General features: G+C 39.0%; 1 protein-coding gene across 1 annotated transcript; it reads right to left on the bottom strand.

Annotated features, from left to right (window-relative positions):
* Nucleotides 1-1080: 1080 nt before the first annotated feature.
* On the bottom strand, nt 1081-23760 carry xpnpep2 (X-prolyl aminopeptidase (aminopeptidase P) 2, membrane-bound). Its single transcript, XM_003445280.5, has 21 exons — nt 23605-23760; nt 22909-22970; nt 22144-22254; nt 21988-22051; nt 21237-21341; nt 17579-17665; nt 17268-17411; nt 14926-15027; nt 12712-12793; nt 12345-12546; nt 9910-9999; nt 9645-9754; nt 9397-9474; nt 5650-5721; nt 5497-5557; nt 5264-5333; nt 5012-5116; nt 3543-3602; nt 3393-3469; nt 3183-3272; nt 1081-1566 (listed from the first exon to the last, which is right to left on the bottom strand). Exons 1-21 carry the CDS (start codon nt 23651-23653, stop codon nt 1366-1368), a joined length of 2022 nt encoding a protein of 673 aa, XP_003445328.3. The 5' UTR covers nt 23654-23760; the 3' UTR covers nt 1081-1365.
* Nucleotides 23761-24228: the final 468 nt, after the last annotated feature.

Here is a 24228-nt window from a genome sequence, read left to right as displayed (position 1 = left end):
TTTCTCAAAATAAAAGTCTTCTTTTATGTCTTTATTCAGTTGATGAACCTCTTCTAGTTGCAAAGTTTGACCTGTTTATCTCACTTTTAGCTCAGTTTTGAATCTGAAAAACATTGCGTGGGCTAGATGTGGTACACACACAACAGCACAGCTGACATTTGGCCTATATAAGGTTGACCTGTGGCTGAGCTGATGCACTCACACTGAGTCAGGGCTACCAATATAGGCCAAATGCAACCTAAATAACTACAAATATGAGTGACTGTCTCCAAAATGTGTGTTAAAAACTCACCTCTGTGCCACTTGTCCATTTAAGTTTTTGTTATTTATTTTCCTGGGTACCAATCAGCAGTCTGGACAAGAAAGCAGGGTAGCTTTACAGTTAATCCTTGGGTTTCTCTACTAACTAAATCACCTCTTACCTGGGTATATCTACCTGGTAACCTATGCTGCTCCAGAGTTGGTTATGTTCTAAATTAGAGATAAACAGGTATGAAATCACCAGTCACCTCTTTTTGTGTCACTGTTGCAGTTTGTTGATCAGTAAAAAACTCATATTAAATAAAGAATTTACATGTAAAATATATGCAAGGTAGGCCAACCACTGCTGTGAAATATAAAGCATAAAGTTTCCTCAGCCTTTAACATCCGGTGGTGTCCATAATGCTTCTGTACACTTGTCTTTTGGAGGTTTCGCACTCCTCTTCTTGTATTTCATCAACTGTGACCACAGGGGTCAGCACTGGCCCTCCGTCCCAATTACTTATTTTGCCTGGACCACATACTGCTGATGCTAGCATCCTTCCCCAGAACTGTGCCTTGACAAACTCATCTCTTACATCTAGAGACAATTTTCTTGTCCTCTAAGCTCATTTTTTTTACTTTGGCACAAACCCTCTGAGAGCTGGCTCTGACTTAATTTAATTAGACACTGGAGGTTGTAAAAGCATATCAGTGACCTTTGATGGAAGTAGGCCACACCAGAGCTCAGTGTCATAACAAAGGGTCCGAACACTTACAATATATAAACAAGATATTTCTCTAGAGACTGGTGAGAAAGAAATAAAGCCACTTTGCAAGTCCCTTAACAAACACTTTTTAAAGAGTCTTAGTTTAATAAAATAGAAACGATATTATCTGGTCATACAAATGTCCAGTTTACAACCTCAAAAATCACAACAAATCATTTAAAACTCCACATCAAACATTTACCAACATAATTAAATTATTAAATATATCTTTCAATTAAAAAAAAATGCTAAATTGCATCTCTCAATCCGGTATAGCTGCTCAACTGAGACTGCATAGGAGTAACAGTGTGCAAGTCTGCTGTGAATGGAGTGAGTGCAGTGGAGACGGAGATGCTCAGACGATATTGTGGAGCAGAGCGACGGCCAGAGCGATGAGAGTCAGCGAGGAGGAAGAGACGGAGGCAGACGAGCCAATCTCAGCGAAAGGCTCCGTGTTTCTAAGCATCCAGTCCTTCTCCTCACGAAGGCCCTGATTATCCAGCTCAGGACCCACCATGCTCCGGATTGTTTCGTAGTATTTATTCAGAAAGTGAAGCTGGTGAGAGAAGAACATTTACTGAATGTTTACTGTTAAATATTCCAGCTGAATTTAATAAGCTTTATTCCAAAGTAACGAAAATTGCCTAACACGGATAAAACAGAATTTCCTTTTTATTTCAGTGAAGAAATAAATGCACATTATGAAAGTGTTCGCACGTAATGACTCATTTGCGCAACACATGATGAACATCCTGTGGTTCCTCAGTTTTCCTCACAGTCAGCCTATTGTCATTATGCAGAAATGTTTAGCGTTATAAATTTTAAAAAATGTATCGTCACTGCTCCTCGGATGAACCCCTTTATTTCATTTTGGTGTCTTATGGACTCTGGAAAAGATCATTTTTAGTAAGAAGTCTGTGAAACTGACGACTTAGACTTCCGGCTCTGATGAAATTCAGTTTGCACAACCAGTCAAATGAAGTGATCCATTTTAAAGGACTTACAAAACAACCCTTCGTGTGGCAAAATGCAAAACAATCTACGAAACCATCGATTGGGCAACAAGGGATCCTACTGCGTGCTGTATGTGTGACACCCCAGTTTTAAGGTGGTTCACAGGAAACAGTACTTAAAACATTGCTGTTCAACGGTACAGAGCCTTGATATCTGCCAACATGTGGATAAAACATCAAGTGAGAGATTTTGAGACACTGTCATAAAGGACCACAAAAGGATGAACATGGTGAGCAACAACACTTAGGTAGGCTTTGGATTTAAACGATGCTCAGTTCATACGATGGGGCCCTGGAAACAATTCCCTACACTATTACACCATCCCCATGTACTTGATACAAGACAGGACTGATTCATGCATTCATTCAAATGTTGCAGCAAACATTGAGACCCAGACCAGACAACATTTGTCTGATCTTCTATTATCCAATGTTGGTGAATCTGTGTGAATTGTAACCTCAGTTTCGTCTCCTGGCAAGCACTCTGTGCGGTCTGCACCTGTAAACCATCTGCTGCAAAGTTCAAAGTGCATTCAGAGATGCTCTTGTGCATATCTTGGTTGTAGTGGTTATTTGAGTTACTGCTGGAAGTACTTTTACAATTCTTCTCTAACATCAACAAGACATTTCTAACCAGAGAACTGCTGCTCATGGGATATTTTCTTTAAAGTGCACAAAAATACACTAGATTTAAACAATAACAAGATTTAAACATTCACGAACTCTACAAAAGTAACATCTGTTTCCATCTAGATTTGAAAAAAAAAAAAGCAGCATAGCAGGTTCTTACATTTTCCACTTCTAAAGAAGAGCCAAAACACAGAAGTTGATTTCACACGTGGTTTTGTTTTCTTTAAAGAGCGTTTTGATCAGTGAACTGTAGACAAACTGCAGCTTAAAGCGTATAATGGGGGATTTTAAGAGGAAACCAGCATTGGTATTGCAGGCAAAAGAACCTCTGATATGACAGGTTTGTATACCCAAAGGTATTTACAAATTAAAACTAGAAATTGATCTAGTTTTGGGGAAGTAAACTCACACCGAGGTGCAGCCGAGCATTCATTTTATGCCTTTGCGTCAGCACATATTTGTATCTCATTTTCAGAAATTGGAGGTAAATGTCTTGTAACTGATTATCCAATGAGATGCGATTTCTTACCTGCTCTGAGCTGAGCAGTGACGTGTCAATCAGCTTTCTGTCATATGGAACCAGTGACACAGTGTCAAAGGTCAGGTAGTTATTTCCATACTGAGGGACAGAAAAGAAAATCCGCATAACATTACCTTCACGTTACTTTACCTCGCATTAAAAAAATGCACAAAGAATTCATAATTCCAGATTATCAATAAAGCACCACTTAATTTTCACCTTTGTCTGAACTGGTACGACCACTGCAACATCTTCAATCCGGATCCCAAAGTCGTTCTCCTTATAATATCCAGGTTCTATGAGGAAAAACAAGCGATTTTTCAGGATTTTGACATTTTGCACAGAAAAATGTTACAAAATAAAACTCACCGATAGATGTGAACATGCCGGCTCTGAAGGGAATGTTGTTGCTTTGGAAGCCAACAGGCCCTGGGGATACATTACATTAACTCATGATTAAAATGCAAGTTACGTTACAGAAAAACAAATAAACCTCTCCATGATTTACTAAACAATATATACATTGGAAGCTTGTGAACATCATGCAACATAAAGTGTGTTTTCATGCTGGTCAGTGGATATCAAGTATTAAAGAGGAATTATCAGAGGTCATTATTCATGAGCCAAAATGTCAGACTTCAGGCTGCTCAAAAAAACTCAGTTTCAGCTTTTTTACTCTTTAACACTGTTAATATGGTGGAAAATACAGCTGAGACTGATGAGAACAGTTTTCTGGAAAGTTAAAGGCCACCTTTTATGATTTTTGTATTTGTTTCATATTATATTACTACATATATTAGTCATTTGACATTACATACATATATTACTGTCGCTGTTGATATCCATAATATGGTAATCTCAGGCATTTAGCTAAAGCTGTAAGCTGGCCGGGGCCTTTTTGTGTGGATTTGCATGCTCTGTCCAGGTACCTGGCCTTCCACCCACAGTCCAAAGACATGCATGTTAGATTCATGTGAATGTGAGTTTGAATGGTTGTCTCTCTCTGTTTTATGAGTGCTGGGAAACTGCAACCCTGATTTGGATAAGTGGAATAAAGTGGATGAATAAATGGATCAACAGACTCTTGACTGACATTTCAATGTTTTATATATTAAACATTTGAGAGATGATGAAAATATTTGTTACCTGCAGCCCTATTAGGAATAATGTCCTGATGATATGGTTAAAAAACAATTAAACACCATTTGGGCCACAGAACGGACCACTTAAAAATCAGCGCAATTTTATTTATCCTTGACACACTGTATGATTTTATTTATTTATTCATTTTAAATCAGAAGGTGGAGAGAGGTAAGAAAAGCGTGATAACTAAACGAAGTGTTTTAATACCCACTAGCATCTTTTTTGCGGAGGCTGGAATGTATAAAAGTAATGCTTTCAGAGGTTTTTTTAACACTTCTGTAATAATGCAGAAGACAAAGTGGGATAACCGTTTAATTGTTTCAGTTTCAACATGATTGATTTAGTGGAAGATTTGGTGCCACTTCTCTTTTTTATCAAATTATGCATTTCCTTGAAATTCTTGTACTTTGTGGCTTTTTCGAAGTTTTTGCACACCTGGGACACGTTTGAACATAATTTCTTCCATCTTAGCACGACATGGACTCTCATCCAGGTCTACACACAGATAGATACTTAGTAACAAACTACTACTGAAAAGATTAAATTCATTGCAGTGTAGCCCATTTTCTGAAACCTTTCTGAGATATTTTTTGTGATGCATTTATTTTGTATGCCCTGCAAAATAAAACGGCGCTCAAAAAACAGCATGCAGCATATTTGCCATCTCAAAATCATCTCCAAATAAAGGTTCGTACACTCATGAACTCCGAAGTAGTTTCCGACACCGTGACCTGTGCCATGGCCGTAGTTCAGGCCCACCTCCCACAATGCCCGGCGACCCAGCATCTCCATGTTCACACCTGTTGATGAACAGAAACCTCCAGTCAGACCTTCTGCAGCAGACACGCTACATCTACTCACAGCTATGGTCTATGGTGGAGGAAGGGAGCTCTCTAGTGGTGAAACAGAAAGATTTCATTTAAAATGTGTTTATTTTTCATTCCCACCTCTTGTCCCGGAGGGAAAAATGGTTCTGGATATCTCGATGTTTCCCATCAGCACTCGAGTGAAGGCCTCCTGTGAAGCAAGACGTGGTAAATGATAGGAAACTTGTATTTTAAAAGAACTAATAATAATTAAAGACTTAGTATATTGAAAAAAATAGAAAGGAGCAAACCTGATTGATTGCTATATGACTGATTATAAGGAAATATTAACATATCTTCTTTAACAGTAATACCTTTTGCATTTCTGTGGGCTTTCCCCAGTGAACCGTTCGAGTGATGTCAGTGGTGCCATCTCTGAAAATAGTGAGAGACACAGTGACTCATTTTAAACACACGTGACATAAAATGAAACTACAGAAGTGTATGAAGAGATCGTTTTTACTCACAGATACTGGCCACCAGAATCAACCAGGTACATCTCATCAACTGTCAACCTCCTGTTTGTTTCTTTACTAGGGCTGAAGCACAAAAACAGGAAATGATAGTATCACTGCTTGCTGGTGTTTTTCAAATGTGTTAAACTATTAGCAAAAGAAAAAAATGCTTTCATGCACAAAAAAACCCCCAAAACAAACCAAAAATATAATAATGTTATTGTTATTTTGTGACAGCTGTGGGGCTCTAAGGCTCAGAAAGATATAATCAGGCTGTTTATAATAAGACCGTGCTGGCCTCATTTTGGGAGGCACAAAAGTTGAGAAAAGAAAAATATTCTCAGTTACTCATCTTTTGCAGATTTTCCTCGATGGCTTTTATGCAATTCTCACATCAGGAAAGTCGTTTTCACACTTAGTTCTCAAAACATTTCTCACAACATACTCATTTTTATAAAAAACAAAAAAGTGTCAACACATGCAAAGCCAATCGATCACTTTAACTCTGCAACCAATGACTAAAAACCTTTCAATCAAATAGGTTTATGTTTTCATCAAAACCTTACTGGAACCAGCACCTCTCTCTCACTTTATCTCTAAACCACTCGCGCTACTTATTTGAATGGTACATGCTTGTGTGTAGTCAAGCATGCCTGACACAAGACTGAGAGCATGCATTTCTATTTGCAAATCAAGGGCATCTGCTACTGCTACCACTGGCAGCGTGTACATGGCTTTACTCTTTCATAAATATTTGGAAAAAATGTTTTTATTATAAAGAGAAAGCAGTGTATTCAAACAAAATGAGAAAGGCTTTTGGGATGAGCAGGGAAAAACATTCCTGATTTGAGAACTGCATTAAAAGTGCTGAGAATGACGGTCATGGTGTGAGGATTGAATGCAACATAAAGATCAAATAACTCCACTTATAACTAGTAAGGAAAATGCCTTCATTCTAATAGCACAGTTTACCCTACATACTCCAACAGTCTTCATTCAGGGACTACTGGTTAGCTTTGATCTTGTTCCAGTCAGATTTGTGAGGCATAGTGTAGTTACTCATACTGTACTTACCCATTAATAATAGTGTTAGCTCACCATATAAACTGAAAAGGGCTACAATTAGTCCCTTTTTACAAATCAATGCAAATCAGACGGTTGCAATTACAGAGCAGAATCAGTTTTTTAAAAACAAGACTGTTTAGTGTCTGACTCCTGACACATATTCTATTTATTATAAACAGCCCCTAAGACTACATATGCACATTTACACTAAATGACCACACCTTTGAATATTTGATTTCAGGTGTTTGAGTCCCATTTGCACAGGTGTACAAAGCCACAGCAGAGCCATGCGGTCTGCTTTACAAACGTGAAGCAATGAGTCACTCTAAAGAGTGTGGTTCGATAATAGGATGCCACTGCTGCAACAATGTGTGAAATTGCTTCCCCCCTAGATGTCACACAATCAACTGTAAGAGGTACTACAGTTAACGAATCACCACAACTCAGCCACAAAGTAGCAGACCACATAAACTTACAGAGCTAGGTTACAGCTAAGGCACTGTGTGTAGAAGACACCAACTTACTGCTGACGCAATAATCTCATAGTTTTAAACATTTTCTGTCATCAAAACTGCGTGAGAGGAGCTTCATGCATGGGCTTCCATTGCTGAGCAGCTGCATACAAGCCTTATACAATCCTGCATAAGCATCTGATGGAGTGAAATAAAGCATTATGCTACTAGACAGTGGTGCAGTTGAGTTATGTGGAGTGTCAAGTCATACTTCTCTGTGTGGCAGTCTGATGCCACACCAGGTCAGGGTCTGCTGAATTCTCTGTTTTCAGCTGTGTGGTAACATTTTGAGGAACACCCTTTTCTAGCATGCCTTTGCCTCAGTGCACAAAGCAAGTCCCACAGAGGCATGGTTGGATTAGAACTTGATGAGTCCACACAAAGCTCAACACCAATTGGATGAACTAGAATGGCAATTGCGAGCCAGGACCTCAAAGATACTTTTGTGGATAAATGGGCAAAAATTCCCACAGACAGGTGTAAAGTACAGGCATCTTGTCCATATAGTACAGTGACTCATCTTTTGATGTCAGTCTGAATGCAAAAAAACAAAATGAGTGTATTGAATATGTTTGCGTGTTCAGCCTAAGCACTCCAACATTTTTTCAGTTTCTGCATACAAGCCTCATTCAGTTAGTCTTGTTCCAGGAAGATCTGAGGCAGTATTCTGGTGTAATTACTCATACTGTACTATTACTCCAGATTTCCCCATAAACTGCAAAGTGCTACACTCAGTCCCTTTTTAACATCAATACAAATCAGACATCAATATCAGTTTTAAAAAACAAGGCTTTTCAATGCACAGTGGTTGAGCAGGTTTAGGCTTACTTGGATACAATCTGTCATTTGTTTTAAGTCTAGTTTTACTTCTGACACCATTTTTATTTATTTTTTTATTCATGATTAACAAAACCGCTCATTCTGCTTGACTTGCAAACAGTCTAACACTACGAATCAATCATCATCACCATCAAGGGACTTGCCCACAGTACAGTGAATCTGAATCAGCTTCTGTAACAGTGTTTTTCCTGTACTCGACCCTTGAAAAAAACCCACTGAATTAAAATGATAAAGCCACAGTTTACTATAAAATGCTTTGCTTCTTACTTTACAGTAGGTAAGTTCAAGTTTTTCATATCATCTGACTGTAGAGGTAGTATAATATTGTAGGGTATTCATTTTATAACATTCGGGGGCCTTGAGATGATGGTTATTGTAGACTGGCACCTTATATAACCGAATGCAATATCAGAACCTGAGTATGTGACATGTGAGCTGGGGAAGTATATAAATAATTTGTCGGAGCTGTAAAATGAAAGGTGATGGTTTCCAGGAAATGTGTTTCTTGAGATTGTGACAATCTTAGCTCAACCAGCTTTCAGTATATTTGGTAAAACTAAGTTGTTCTTTTAGGAGTAAAAAGATCCCGTCAAAAAACATGCAAAAAGAAGATTTTGGATGTATATTTAGGATATTCTACCAGATATTTAGCATGCCAGCAAAAACAAGTTCCTGTTTTGGCTTTAAGTGAGTTTTTTCTCCCCTTCTTTTTTTAAATTCCAGTAATGTTGTTCTATTTTTACAGCTTTGAGAACTACAGAACATCATGCAAAAATAATAAGGTACAATATTCATTTAATAAATGCCTTGGAAAAGTCGTGTTGGTTGTGAAATATTTAGGAAGGTTAAGACTGCTGCTGGTACACCACAACCACCAACAAAAGCGGCAACAAGTTAATGATACCACAAAAATGTTACAATGCTGCCTTGTTGTGGAACTACAGACAATTACAAATCCAGATGCGTAATGTTGGGGTTAAGCAATCATGTAGGGTCCTAAAGGGACCTATAATTAAATCTTCTGTTACTTTTTTAGCCTTAAACTTTTACATTTTTTAAGGACTTTTTTGTTTAGTTTGTGTTCTTTTTTTGGTTGAACATCTTGGGTCATAATGGAAAAGCCTTCACTTGAATTCCGATTGATTTTTTTATCTTATAAAAATATAAAAAAAACTGCACCACTGAAAACTTGAATATCTGAGCACCTCACAATGATTTAAAAAGATTCAGCAAACATTTAGGAGGTCATTTTTGGCATCCAGCATGATAGGGTACTGTAATGGAATGCATCCATAAAAATGCAAAAATGAGTATAAAGATGTCGAGAATAAATTAATCTCACCTGTAATGGGCAAGAGCAGCATTAGGTCCACTTGCAGATATGGTGCCAAAGCTTGGGCCTCTGCTGTCCTTCTGTTTGCTGGAATGACGTTCATATAATTCTTTAATTATACTGTTACAAATTTAAGTTCGAGTTTCATAATTTCTAAAAATTCTCATCTTTCAGGTGTGTAACAACTCCTTTAAAATGTTACATTTTCAAATTAAATAGTTGGTTTCAAATAGTCAGCTGCCCCTGTTCCCACCCACCTGCGGCACTTGTCGACGTATTCTGCAGCAGTCAGTTCAGTCTGATTCCCCTCTGGCACGGTCTTTTCCAGCCACATCAGGAACTGGATAACAGCAACGGCATCCCTCACCTGCACAGAGTCACCGTGACAATGAAAATGATGCAGATTAAAATGCATATGGCATGTTGAAAGGCCTCTTTGGATGGGGTAATACATTTACTCAGATGTATGTTTACTTAGTATCTCCTTTGGAGGCATTATGTGTGTCTGAGTGGATGACATACGTGAGCATCCCGTAAAATCTGCTGCTCAGTCTCATCTTTCACAGCTTTTGTCGTCAGCACGGGAGAGTAGGAACTTGTCAATAGTTTGTCCTGCATGATGCAAAAAATAATGATCATTAATTATTATTTTTATTACCCATTTTGTAAAATTCTACATATTTATTAGTAGAAAGGCCTTGTTCATAAGGTGGAAACAAGACCCAGAGGTGCTTAAACTCAGCCTGACCAGTCATTTTTTGAAATTATGTAATCCACATGGTCTGACTAAAGAACGTGGGGATTTTCATAGTGATATGTGATATCGGGGGTGTGTTACTGCACAGAGAATAGTTATTTTTCACATCTGTGAAGGCCCGGTTTGCAGCTGTGTGTGACATGGCTGGAATGATAATTGGCACCTCCTAGTCTGAAGTCATGGTTCTCAGTTGGAAACGGGTGGAGTGCCTACTCTAGGTCAGGAACTTGTTGCTCCAAGCGAAGGAGTTCAGGTATGTCCGTGACTGATGAAGGAAGTGGTTGTCACTGTTCTGACGGCTCCTGAGTCACTAAATTTAGGATAGGATCCTGCCTTCACTCTTTGCCAGATTAGTTTGAGGTAGCAGCAGAGTGGTTCGAGCGGTCCAGGGAAAGAGCTCAAATGCGATCACCTATCAAAGTGTACTGTGTGTGAAAAGCAAACACTTTGTCTGTCATGTTGTGATAGGGTTTCCCATAGCCCAGGAAGTGCTACACTGGTAACCAACTACTCCAATGCTCCATGTCAGACCCACAGCCCATGCAGCCAATGCAAATAACATGACAAATAATTCTTGTTTAACATGTTCGAGGCCACAGCACTGGCATGTCAGTGCCCTTTGTGCCTCTTTTCCCCCCCCAAAGATTTATTTATTGCTTTTCCAAAAGTTTTTAAACAAGGAAGCCCTTTGTGCCTCTTATTGTTAACAGAAGTCCCATTTGAATATATTGGCATCAACCTCAAAAAAACAAAGAGCCTGGCAATCCAATGGGCGGTTGACTCTGTTCGTTATTACCCTAGGATGCCCATTCACCCTCTGCTCACTCCACACCCCACTGCAGTGGTTTCATAACATGAAAGATGCCAGTGGCTGGATTAACTACTAGTATCCACCTTGTAGTGATCCATAGGCTGGGAGGTGCAGATTGCCGTAGCCGACTTCCTTTCTAATTCGTGAGGGGGGCTGTAGGTTAGGCTGGATGGCTCCCTGGCTTAATTCGATTATGCTATGTGGTGGCGGGGAGTGGTTCGTGGCTCTGGCAGTGCCAGGTGAGAACAGCTGACAGCAATGATCTAATCAGGTCCCTCCTGAGAACAAGCCGATTCATTTATGTCCTCTGCCATGGATATTTGTTTTCAGTCTATATCTTTTGATTTATTTGAGCTACTCTACCAAGTCCTGATGTACTAAATAGAGGACATCCTGGGCTTTCCATTGATATCCCATGTGTTGGCATCTTGGGTGGCCTCTTTTAGCTCCAAAGAGAAAAGAAATCACAAAAAAGTTCAATGGGAAGATTTTTTTTCCCTCGTTTCTCAGGAGGATATTTTACGCAGTAGTGCACTGGTGTGTGGAAAGGAGTCTGAGATGGCTAGGAGTGTGAGAGTGGCTGGAGCTGTCCTGGGAAGGAGCTCAAATGATCATCCATCAAAGAATGTGCAATAACACATTGTGTGTGAAAACTAGACACTATGTCTGCAGCATTATCTTTCTCATAGCTCAGGAAGTGCTAGAAAAACAATTTAATGCATTTGAAAAAAAAAATCACTTCAAGTGGCAGAGAGCTAAAGTCATATATCAAACAAGAGTGAGAAAACGCCTTACATTCAAAAGTATAGCAGTTATTGCTAAAGAGATGATGCAGCAGTGGTAGAAAAGCTCCTTTCTCAACTTTTTAAAGCTTGAAGTCTGTGGCCATCAACTTTACAATGAGCATAAAGCAATAAACCTTTGCAGTTTTATTTTATAGGTCATCTTTCCAATATTTTCAGTTAAGTACACAAATTTAGAAGGAGCCCTGTCACAGACTATCATCCTATCTGAGCTGTGACAGGTTCGGGCCCTTGACACCATAAGTGTAGGCAGACAAAAAGAAAATAGATGCATTAGTTTATGTTTTACAGTTTGTTTGGAAACAGATAAAATTACTGGTAGGGTTAATTAGTCACCCAAATTACATTTGACTGGGAAAGTATGAATCTGTGTTCTCTTCAGTATATTATACATTAGACAAACAGTCATTTGATCCAAAGTATTGATTAGTGCAGCTTTATAATTTACAACAGCTCTTCCAGTGAGAACAGCAGTGCAAACAGATTGTTAGACATAAAAAAATAAAAAAATAAAAAAATAAAAAACTATCACAGTGGGCATAATTATGCTGTGCAACACATAAAAGGAAATAAAAGGCCTGCATACCTGTGGTGTAATGACCTCATAAAGAGCGTAGTTTGTGTACTCTGTACCGATCCACACCTTAACCCCAGGCCTGGTCACATAGTTCTTCAGATGATCGAGGATGGTATCATAACCTTTTAGTTGCACACAGAGGGCCCCTTCACAAGAGGCATTCAAGTACACCTTCAACTCTTCAGTCACCCGCTCCATGTGGAGAAAGAGCCTGTTACATGACGTGAAGGGAAATAAATACTGCATATCCTTTTACATAACATACAAGCCACTGATAATAGGTTTGCTGCTGGTATTTGTGATGGGAAGTATAGGAAATAAGGAAATTTAAAAGGATTTTTATTTGGTGAAATGAAGTGTCTAAAAATGAACCTACCAGATCTCATCCATTGTGAGTAGAGTGTAGGAGTAGAAGAAAGGGTTGTAAGGGATGTCATTGCCACGCATATTGAAAAGCCCTAAAAACAAACAAAGAAAACATCTCACTGTCAGCAAGTTCATTTATTTCCTCACTGGGATCAATTTGGGCCATGAAGCACTCTTCGCATCTATTGTGAGACTTATGTGACTTTCTCTGTGTTGCTGCTATTTCAAAACAGGCTCTAATTCAAGTCAGAGTCACGAACAGTCTTACGAATGGTACCCTTCCTGTGTTGGTTTGTGGGTAGACTGTCTTTGTATAATTCAGTCTGCAGAAATCTTGCTTATTACCGATTCAATCACATCATTTAACCTGTCACTCAGAGTGATGGAGCTGGAGGAGTGATTTTAGGTTGACACATAGAGAAATTGTTTGAATACATTTTTAAGTGATTGTTTTTTTTAATCCTAATATTCTTTATCTTAAAGGATACTTTTTTGTAATTACTTTCTTTAAAGTTAAAATGTTCATTAGTGGGGTGAAGATTTTGTACCCAGTGGTAGTGTTTAGACAGTATAAAAGATGGAAAGGGCTTCCAGATCGGAAGATGGAAAGCAAAGTTGATGTACCTCAAAACTGCATTCTTTTAATTGCCAGCAGGGGGCGATAGCTGACTCTCCTGATGAGGTTATGGGCTCAGTCACTCATTTTGGGTCATAATTGAGAAACAAGTGGCAAAAATATCTCATCTCTATTCTATTGCGCTTGTGTCCATTTGCCACAGGTTTTTGCCTGCAGAGTTTACAGAGAGGGGTTTTCTACCTACGCAGTCCTCTGAAAATTCAAGAACACATTGCTGTGTGTAAGCTGAATGGTGACTGGTTGACTAAAAGGGCTGAAACAGGAAAGGGAGCCACACTGGAGTTCACCAGAATCAAAACAAAAACGTGTTGCCGGCTTACTTTCCACACTGCCTTCATCAGGCAATAGGTGCTCTCTGCAAGTAGACATGCTACGTGAGATCCCAATGGTCTACCAGTACATTCCCAGAAACCTATGTTCAGCCTGTTATGCTGTCTGTGGCTAACAGCGTTGGGTGTAAAACATTCCAAAGTAATTTGAGTGAGTGATCTGTGGTCATATCACCCAGCCCTAATGGATGGATTACTTGGCTGGTTGTCCATCCAATAAAGGTTACACTGACTTGCTGCATCTTGGTACAACATGTTATGACATGAAAGAAAGGCCCTGGCCCTAGTTTAACTTCAGTTGATATCTGATCAGCCTAATACATCGGCAAGTCATAACTTCTTAGGCTCTTCACCTTTAGTTCATACGGGAAGATTAAGTATTTAAAACACCAAAACTGCTAAAGTATAATAGTATACTTTAGCTATACTTTAAGATTAATGGAAGCCAGAAAGCTTTTTTAGAGTCTACAAATGTGACAGAAAAACAAATTTAATTTTTAGCAACAGTAAGTATTTATTATTATAGTAATTATTTACTATTATTTATTATTACTATTATTTATTTAAATACTTTTAGATAAACGTATCCTTGCTATGTGTCTTTTTGCTCATTTTTGTAAGAATATTACTTAAAATGCAACCAAATCATCTTTAGTCAACCCATTTTGTAATCATGATATTAGTAGTGTTTCATAGTTTTTTTTTAAAGTAATTAATTAATTAATTAATTAATTAGAAATGAGGAAAAAAGTCAGTTTTCTACTGACTGCTGTGCTGTTACACTGTAGAAAACAAAGCCTGAAGCAAACAAATATGCAGTGCAGCTGCATATCGCAGCATGTTGTTACTGGTACTGAACAGTTGGGACCACAAAAAGATCTAAAACAGATCTGTGACATTTTCAGGTAAATTTATATGCTGCAGCTGAGCAGCTTTTCGGGACAGGATGTCGGGCAAGTAAAAGAGCAATAAGGAAAGCTATTCAATTTCAGGGGGACTTTAAAATGAACTGATATTTCCTTCTTGTCGTGCTGAATAGGGGAATGTAGTTCTGTACATTCAAATAAGCTTGAATCAAATGGGGGGAATTTAAATTCTGCCCTCGTGGTGGTGAAGAGCATCTAAGACCTGCAATGAATATATTAGAGCTAGATATACATCAGGTGCCTTTCTCAGTGATCCAGTATAAATATGCACCATAATTAACTAAGGCATTTCTGAACAGCATTATAAGATATATAAGATTGCAGTTACTTACAAGCCGTTTCATCCAGCGCTGAAAGCAGGAGGCCTGTGGGCTTGTATGGACTGTCCCCCATCTGAGTCCGTATGTGCTCCACTTTCTCCTGCCAGGTCCTCTCTACAAATATACACATTTAATTTTCATTTGCATCCAGTGAGACACATTTGATGCTAATTTGTGGTCCAGTGTGCTTTTGTCCATGGGAGGACACTTAATGTCCTTGAAGGGTGGCTGTAGCTCAGGAGGTAGAGCAGGTCGTTTGCTAATTGGAAGGTTGGTGGTTCAATCTAGAAGATACTAACCCCAAGTCGCTCTCTGATGCATCCACTGGAGTAGGAATATGTGTGAATGTTATATAGAAAGCACTTACAAAGAAAAAGCATGGAAAAAAGTGCTTGAGTGAATGAGGCAAGTTGTATAAAATGCTTTGGTCTTTCTTGTAAACGAGACACTGAGTCTCAATACGACTACCTGTATAAACAAAGGTTAAAAAAATAAAAGAAGTAGTCAGCTAGGTTTGACTTACTTCACGAACCCATTAATCTCTCTTTGCAGTACACTGTTTATGTATTTGTGCTCCTTTTTTAGATATTGGCTATGTGCAAGTTTGAAAGGTGATTAAAAGGCTCCACTTAAAAGGCCAGTTTACCTGGCAGTTTATAACTTTGCCAGCACTTTGATGCTACAATTGTAACTTGGGCTTGTCTGAGTGTTTTTGCTCAAAGTGAGTCTGTAGAGAGTAGGGCATGTGATGTGAAGAAAAATAACACTTAATTGCTCCCTAAAGCTGAGGGAAATGGCAGCGTTCATACTGGGATTCTAACATTTTCACTTCACAAACTTCACAAAACAAATGTTATTATTAGCAAATAATGCCCAAATAGTTCAAATAGTACGTCTTTAACCACAACTCTTCATTATTAACACATTATCAATATTTCATTACTAGGTCAAACAATCAATACAGATTATCATCACACTGCTAGTTCATACAGTAATTATCTGGGTGTTTATTACTATGAGGATTTAATCGTCTCATCATCATCAACAACAACAACAACAACAACCAAGAGGTTGCTAACCAGATCACCTTTTCTCTTAGGAAGTTAATGGCATGAGTTTTTTTTTTGCAGTTCCTTCCACTGCTTGTAAGTGCCAAAAAATGTCTTGTTAAAGATCTGCTAACTTACTTAAATTCTGTCAGAAATTCAAGTCTACTTTGTACAACATTTGAAATGTCTTACACAGAAAGGTGGCAAATTTGTAGAGAGCTGGACAGAGTAAATAAGGACTAATGCAGATGCACCAAAACAGGGTACAGCAACACAAACTGAATCACTGAATGGGGAGAAAAAAAATCATATCCCATCCAAACAGTGGGTTCCACTGTTAAGTAGAACAACACAATTTCTCTTTACAAAATCATCCAGGGGCGTATTGGTCTTTTTAAAACCTTGTGGAATCTAGGCCCAAAACCACTGATGGGGTTTCATCTAACACACTGTGGCCTATCTGTGGGTGTAACCAGTCTCATGGTGAAACAGAATCTTTGGTAACTCTAAACAGATCTCAAAAGCAAAGGTTTTATGAGGTATTCTGTGCTTTTCAGACATAAAACTTCAAGTTATTAACTATAGCAACTAACTGCTATGATCTTAAATCAATAAACTGCTTTCAGTGCTCCACTTGTAGCTCTTAAATTTTTTACTAGAATTGTAGATCAGCAGCACCTGTCTCTATTTGTTAGTCTTGCGATAGATTGGTGATCAGTTCAGGGCGCACCCCTCATCGTGCCCTATGACAGGTGGGAATGCCTCCAGCTCAACCATGATGCTAAGCTGGATATATGGAAGAAAACGGATTGATGGATCTTTACAATATAATGCTTTTGAGCTCAGACATACTCCAAGGCCTTTCTAGTAAATAGGTCCTTTACTCTGACGTGCAAGCTTCTCATTACTTAATGGACTTCTTGCAGACAGTTAGCCAAGCAGAAGAACAAGCTTTCATGTCTAAACTATGAGACAATATTTGCAAGCTATATGGATTTCTTTTTTGTGCAGCTTGTAGTCACATACAGTCCATTAGGTTTATGGTGCTCTCCATTTATTCCATTTGTCTATTCTGACCATAAACTGGACAATATCCTCATCCAGTCTAAGTTGGTATATTCAGCCTGTTGTAAAACCATCGACAGGCTATTTATGGCTCTGTTTGTGAAGCGGCTTATTGCGCTTTGTCCAGTTTGCAGGTATTTATCAGCACATAGATAAAAAGGACCACACAGGTTGACCAACAGACTGAAAGATGTGTGCTCAGTACAATCGTAAACACACATTCACATAAAGGAAACCTACGTATGACTCGGTCAGGCAGGCGGGTGAGGCTGTCAGGCGGGACCGACGGTCTTTCCTTCCACACTTTGTCGACCAGGTTCTCGGTGATGGACTTGAGGCTGCGATCGCTTGACTCCAGATTGATGTTGTAGTCTTCCTGCGTTTCTAATGGAGGAAACTGCAGATGATTACACACGCTGAACCGAATCAATCACAAGTAAACAGTCTGCATGGCGTCTGGAGGCTTTGTCAATAATTTTCCCATCTACTTAGGTGAGCACTTTATTGATGTTAAGCCAGACTGACAGGTGGGGAAGAGACGTGAGACTCACTGAGAGAGAAGAGGAAGGGATCAAAGCCGATCTCGTCACCCTTTGGCACTTCTGAGATAAGCCACTGTGCCACACTGCTGATGGACACTACAGAGCATCACACATGACAGACCGCAGTCAGGTTATTTGAGAAAATGATGCAGAAAGTGGAAAACATTGCAGCAATTTTAAAAACAACTTTTGGATTTATAAAAGAATATAAAATAAAATGAGCACAAATAATGTTAATCAGAAAATACAGTTTCTATCAATGAAATGATACATTGTAACATTGAAAGCAAACTTTGACCAACTGAACTGGTTGTTAGAAGTGGTTCTTTGGGATCATCCAGAAAGCTCACTTGACTTCTGATGTTTAAAATATGCTCAAGTTATTGCAGTGCAAGCGAATTATTTGGTTAACAGCATTTGCAACAGTGGATGGGCCTATGCAAGTCAGATATTGGGAAATACCCCACTAAAAAGTGGTCAGTTTTTGCAGCTGTTGGGTTTTTTTGTTGCTGTTTTTTTTTTTAAAATCCCACCTGAACTTTGAACTTCTGAAGGAATTTTTTCCTGTTTAAAAGGAGTTTTTCTTTCCTGCTGTTACCTTTGAGCAACAGTTTGCTAAAAGGAAGGTCGTGTGAATATTGTAGCCCTTCAGGCGACTAATGTTGTATATAAATAAAACTGAATTGATACTGTATCAGACACCTTTCTTAAACTTCCATTACTACCCAGCTCATAATTAAATGAATACATCTCAGTTGGTTGGTGGATTTTAAATTTTATTTGAAAGTGGTCATAAAGGAAACATGTGCAAACTGCAAAACAAGGAAGTTAATGCAAAACTGAATGAGCCACAATATCCATTCTAGTTTTACAATTGAAAGTTGACACAGTCCTGAATCTTCGATGCAGTGTTTTGGGTTTTTGTTATGGACTCATGATTTGTACTTTTGGATGTAAGAGATTATTTATGTTCAAGTTCTGTAATGTTTAGTCTTAATCATTGTTTTTCCTAGCTCCTCTGAGTTTTGTTTCTGGTTCCTTGTTTGACTATGTGAGTTCCCTTATGTGTCCAGTCTGTCCTTGTATCGTCTCCGTGTTTGCCTCCCCAGCTGAGTACCTGTGTCTGTCGTGTCTCTCTGTGTCCCATCTTCGTGGTCCCTGTTTAGTTATATAGAGTTAGTGTGTTTTAGTCCTGGTCTCAGTGTTTGTCACTTCCTGTTTAATTTTCTCTCTCGTCCCACGTTTTGCTCCCTTAACTCAGACCAGAACAGAAGTCTTTGAAAACTGGAGAAGTAGAGGATTTTGTTTTATTACTGCATGCATCAATATCGTGCCTGACTAACCAAAGGATTATATTGTAGGTATCAGGTTTAGCTGATGCAGGACAAGGGAATTAACTTAAGGAAGTAGCTTTATTTGCTGTGATGCTGATCTAAAAAAGAAGTACAAAGAAACAAATTAGAAACCAAGACTCTTGCAACTAGAAACTCCCAACTTGGCATAAACGAGGGAACACAGAACACACACGGGGAAACACAGTTAACCTGGACAACATGACAATAAACAGAGGGAGACAGAAGACTTAAATATACACACGAGGGGATGGGAAACAGGAGGGAACACAGCAGGAACAAATCAGACATAACAAGACAAGGGAAGTGAAACTGAACACAATCCATACAGGACAAGAGACTATCAAAATAAGGCAGGAAACACACAGGCAGAAACTCAGACTCAAGACAAGCTAGCTTGATACAGTGACACAGTGACAAGACTGACTAAACATGGGAGAGGATAAGACACTGAGGGAGGGAGAACTAAGACCACTAAGAACTGAAGACCAACCGAAACATACTTTAAACATGACGAAAGAATAACCATGACCCCGAGAATCACATAGAATATTCAAAACATACAACATGATGTCCAGAACTAGAAAACACTGGGTCTGTGATCCAATACCATGTCAGTAGTAGGTAAATGTACTGAATTAAATGCTGACTTTTCTATGTTTTCTTCTGGTTAACTTTTCAAAAGCCAACAGCAGTTTTGTGAAATTAAAAAAGAAAACAAAATATAAAAAGACTTGCTTTTAATTACACAGTGCATGTAATAAAAAAAAGCAGTCCATTTTGAAGTTGAAAGGTTATTTATTCTAGTAGCATTAGGTTAATGAGGCCCATATGCAACCTCAGAGTCAATAAGGCCTGGTCTGAATTTTGCCTGTAAAGAATAAACTCCTTTCATTGTAATACTCAATACTAGCAAAGCCTCCCTGAATTTGAAATTTAAAGCTGCCTATCTGAAGAACAGAGGTCAGATCGACATTCAGAGCCATGCATCACTCTGTCTTTATAAATTTTAATGCGTTTTTCCCGTATTTGCCTGACAGTACTTTTCAGCCTTCCCTATCTCTCTCTGTGTTGCAGCCTTAGAAGCATTTGTTGCTCAGTAATTTCTTACAACTGTTTCAGCAAACGTTTCCCCGACCAGGAATACAAATGCTGAGCATTTGGCTGTAATGTAAGTATATGTATTATGTGTATCATATACACAGCAGTTGTATAGGCAATAGAGAAAGATGTCACATAACCCCACCATATCCTTTTAAGAAAAGAAGTAATATGAGAAACAGATACAACAATTCATCACTAAAGATGAAAAATGAAAACAACTTATACACAATGATGAAACACAGTCATAACATGAAGCAATGGCAGTTGTTCCTTAAACATGACAGTGAACCCACCGTCATGTTTAAGGAACCGGTTAGAAATGATGTGAGCTTTGTGACGTGGTGCTTTATACTGCTGGAAGCAGATGGTAAACTGTTATCATAAAGGAGTGGGCACAGGTAAGAACAATAAATAGGTAGGTTGTATATTTAAATGATGGTCACTTGGCACCAAGTGACCCAAAGTATGTATGTATACATATTATATATATATATATATATATGTATAATTACATTATTACATCACCAACCTGAACAGCTGGGGACAGATCCATGCTTTCATATAGTTTATGCCAAATTCCCATCATACTATCTGAATGTCTTAGCAGAAGTTGAGACCAACAGAAAGTTTTCCAATCATCCGTTGTCCAATTTTGTGGAGCTCGTGTAAATTGTTGAGCCTCAGTCTCTTGTTCTTAGATCATAGCAGTGAACAGCTGGCATGGTCTTTTGCTACTATAGTTCATCTGCTTCAAGCTTTGATGTGTTCGATGTGATCAGGACTTTCTGAAATACCCACACAAGCCTGTCTGATACCAATAACGATGCCACACTCAATGTTACTTGAATCAAGTCGTCTTCACCATGCTTGGGTGATTAAGCCAATTGTGTCATGTTATTGGATGACTAGATGCACTGATGAACAGATGTACCTAATGAAGTGGCTGGTGAGTGAGTGTATGTGGCCCTTTACAGGCCTCTTTTTTTTCTGCAATCCTTGAATGACATTGGCTGTCATGAAAATTAATAAGTTATAAGTCCCATAAAATTGCAGTGTCTTAATTTTTGCATCGGTGTTGAAGATTTTTGTTAAGGAGCGATGTTTAATGATATTAAATCTGCTATAATGGTTTTTTAAAAAAGGAAACATTTAACTGGAATCTATGGGTGCTGTGTTGTCATAACAAGTAAGCAAAATATGAGCACTCCTACCATCTTTTTCCAGCTCCCAGTTGCAGTCCATCTGTCTCTCAGCTTGAACCCAATAGCGGCTATCTGTCCACAGAGCGGCCTTGTTCAGGGTAACTACGGCAGTGCCTGAGGAGAGGCAGGAAAACAGCTGCGTTATAGAGAGGGCAGCAGCGACGGTGAATTACAAACGACTATAAATGTCAGAGTTGACTCACTACAATGTGTGACTGGACAGCTAATCTGAATTTAAAAGATGTATGTGTGATTGGATGAGAGGGTGAGCAAGAAACAGAGATAACAGTCTGGTAATGTGGTGTGGATATATAATCAGGGTTTACATTATCATTCCACTGTTGCACCCTCACATCACAAATACCCATCAATAAATCTTAATAAAAGCCCAGACAATATGGCTTCTCATAATAGAGTTTCACATAGGTTTGATGGAGTGTAAACAGCGCTTTACTGAACTGTCTGCTTTCTTATTCTTTCATTCATGCAACAGCTGAGTACAGACGTGTGTGTTATCATTCCTGTAATTCAGTTCACAGTTAAAGCGTGAAAACAGAGCTCATCATTTCATAGTGAAGTGTAGGGCGAGCGCCTACACTTGAGGACATGCAGCCGTGCAGCAAGTGAAAGCAGGGAAAACAAATGAATGAGGAGCGAGATGTATGGCGAGGATGTGGGATGAAAGCAGAGGAGCGGCGTGACCGAAGATGTCGGGAGTGAGTCATGGGGAGGAGGAGGATGAGACAGAAAAGGATTGTACCTGCAGAACCAGTGAAACCAGTCATGAAGGCCAACCTGGCGTCACGCGGTGCGATGTATTCACTCTAATGGAAAAAAGCATACACAAACTCAAACACAACAAACACACACGAGCTTTAATCTCAGATGAAATAATTACGATGGACAGCATGTGTACCAGGTGAGCATCGGTGGCAGGGATAATGTAGGCAGAAATATTCATGCCACGCATTTGCACTCGTAGCTCCTCCAGCTGGAGAGAGGTGTTTACTGCTGTGCTGGGGAGGTACTACAACACACACACACACACACACGCGCACACACACACACACGTGCGCACACACACACACACACACACACACACACACACAGCAAGAGTAAAAATCTTCAGATTGAACAAAAACTTGAGGAGCTGCTGATTCATCCATCACTGTATTTCCCTCCGTAATCATTAACTGCAGTCCATGTGTTGTAATCATTAACTAAGTGTACAAAACTCATGCAACATGTCCTGATCTCTCGGATTAGAATTTTTAGTTAGTGTTTAAGCTGATGTTTAATTTTTTCCTGTTATCCCGGTGTACACCTTTGATTGTTTGTAACCTGTCCTAGTGATCTCTAAATTTTCAGACAGTGTTCCAAAATTCCAACTTACTCAGAAATTTAAGTCAATAAGTTGAAATTTTGAGTCTATACATTTTCAACTCATTGACTCAAATTGCTGAGTAAAATCATTTGTTCAGTTGTTATTATTGGTGTGAAAAACAAGCTTCCATATATTTTGGACCCTGGTTTGGTCTGTTATTCAGCCTGCCTCTACTCCTCCATATGGATCAGTCACATTTTTGACTTCAGCTTTATTTTCAGCTTCATTTATGTAATTTTAGCAAAGAAATCAGCAGTATCCCCTTATATAGACATCCAGTTGACAAGCTAATCTTACCGGTGGGGTCGAAGAGCAGTTCCTTTCAGTTGATTCTCGTGCAACAGCACCATCAGTGTTTCCTGAAATTGCATGCACACAGAGGTAAAAGACCTTGGAAAAGTGATACAAGTGACTGAGCTGAGCTATGCAGGCACATTTTTGGATTAGTCTAAAGTCATCTTTCCCTTTAAAAGGGGCTTATTGTACCGAATCTTTTCAGACAATCTGAAGGTCACAGCAATCTGCGGGACCAACGTGACTCAAGGCTTTGAGGACAAGAGTCAGACTGGACACACAGAGTTCATATCAATCCCATTAACCACAGCTCATCCAGCAAGAGAAGTGCAATCAATCAAGATACTCCATTCTGTCACGTCCAAGTTACTGCTGATCAAAAACCGCTCTGGAGAGTTTATGCAGTCAAATTTTGTGCAAAGAAATACAGACAAGTAAAACCACCCGGCACAGAAAGAGGAGAATGCATATACTTCTTTAAATGCAAGTCTCCTTTCAAGTGCTTAAATCATGCAGTGTATGTACATGCAGACTGTAACTATCCCTATAACAGCAGCTCCTACATGTGAGCTCTTCGCCACTTGACAATTTCTGTACTGTAAACAAAGAGAAATATTGATCACCACAGTGGCTCAATAAAAGTCTTCACAGAGAGAGCAGATCCTAATCACAGAGGATAAAGAGGAACTTTTTTTTTACCTGTTAGTGCTGCTAGATACAGAGCCAGCAGCCAGCTGTAAGAAGGCATCTTGACACTCCGAGCCCTTTGTGAACAGATCCACACACGGAGTGGCTGAGGATCTGATGTTGCATGCAGCGTATGTGTGAAAGTGTGTGGGGGTGTTGCTCGTAAAAGCATTACTGCCCTCTCTCTCTCTCTCTCTCACTCGCTCCCTCTCTCTCCTCCTCCACTGTCACCACTCATTATCTCCCTGATAGGAATCATGTATGGTGGCACTGGAAGTGAATCTTAGTACTTGGAAAAATTCCTGACCAAAAATATGCATCCATCCATGAAAAACACCCACCTGTTTGTTTTGTGGGTCTTTTTTGTTTCCCTTGCATCTGACTCAACAGTTTCGATTGTATTATGATGTAATTTAGTGGCTGTGGGTTAGAAATTCCCACTTTTGTGCATTTTTGAACACTACTGTTATTGTTATTGTTTGTGTATATAAGGAGAGAGAAGCAGTATTACACTGAACAACATGGATAAAGCTGCTTATATTCTGTGACTGTATGATTGGAGAGTATTTGTCAGGTTGAAGGCAAGAACAGAACCCAAACTTCCTGGTTAGAGGCAGAGAATTTATTTACAGTGAG

This window comes from Oreochromis niloticus, linkage group LG2 (assembly GCF_001858045.2).
Source record: "Oreochromis niloticus isolate F11D_XX linkage group LG2, O_niloticus_UMD_NMBU, whole genome shotgun sequence".
Lineage (NCBI taxonomy): Eukaryota > Metazoa > Chordata > Actinopteri > Cichliformes > Cichlidae > Oreochromis > Oreochromis niloticus.
The sequence above is the reverse complement of the archived record's forward strand: the minus strand, read 5'-3'. Positions and strand labels throughout refer to the sequence as shown.

Bases quoted from the DNA above. Each gene is read 5' to 3' on its own strand.
- xpnpep2 (XM_003445280.5), bottom strand. From the start codon at position 23,653: ATGCCTTCTTACAGCTGGCTGCTGGCTCTGTATCTAGCAGCACTAACA. The intron at 21,342-21,987 runs GTACAATCCTTT...GCCTCTCCTCAG, and splicing joins TGGTTTCACTGGTTCTGCAG to GCACTGCCGTAGTTACCCTG. The intron at 12,547-12,711 runs GTAGGTTCATTT...GTCATGTAACAG, and splicing joins CTCACAATGGATGAGATCTG to GCTCTTTCTCCACATGGAGC.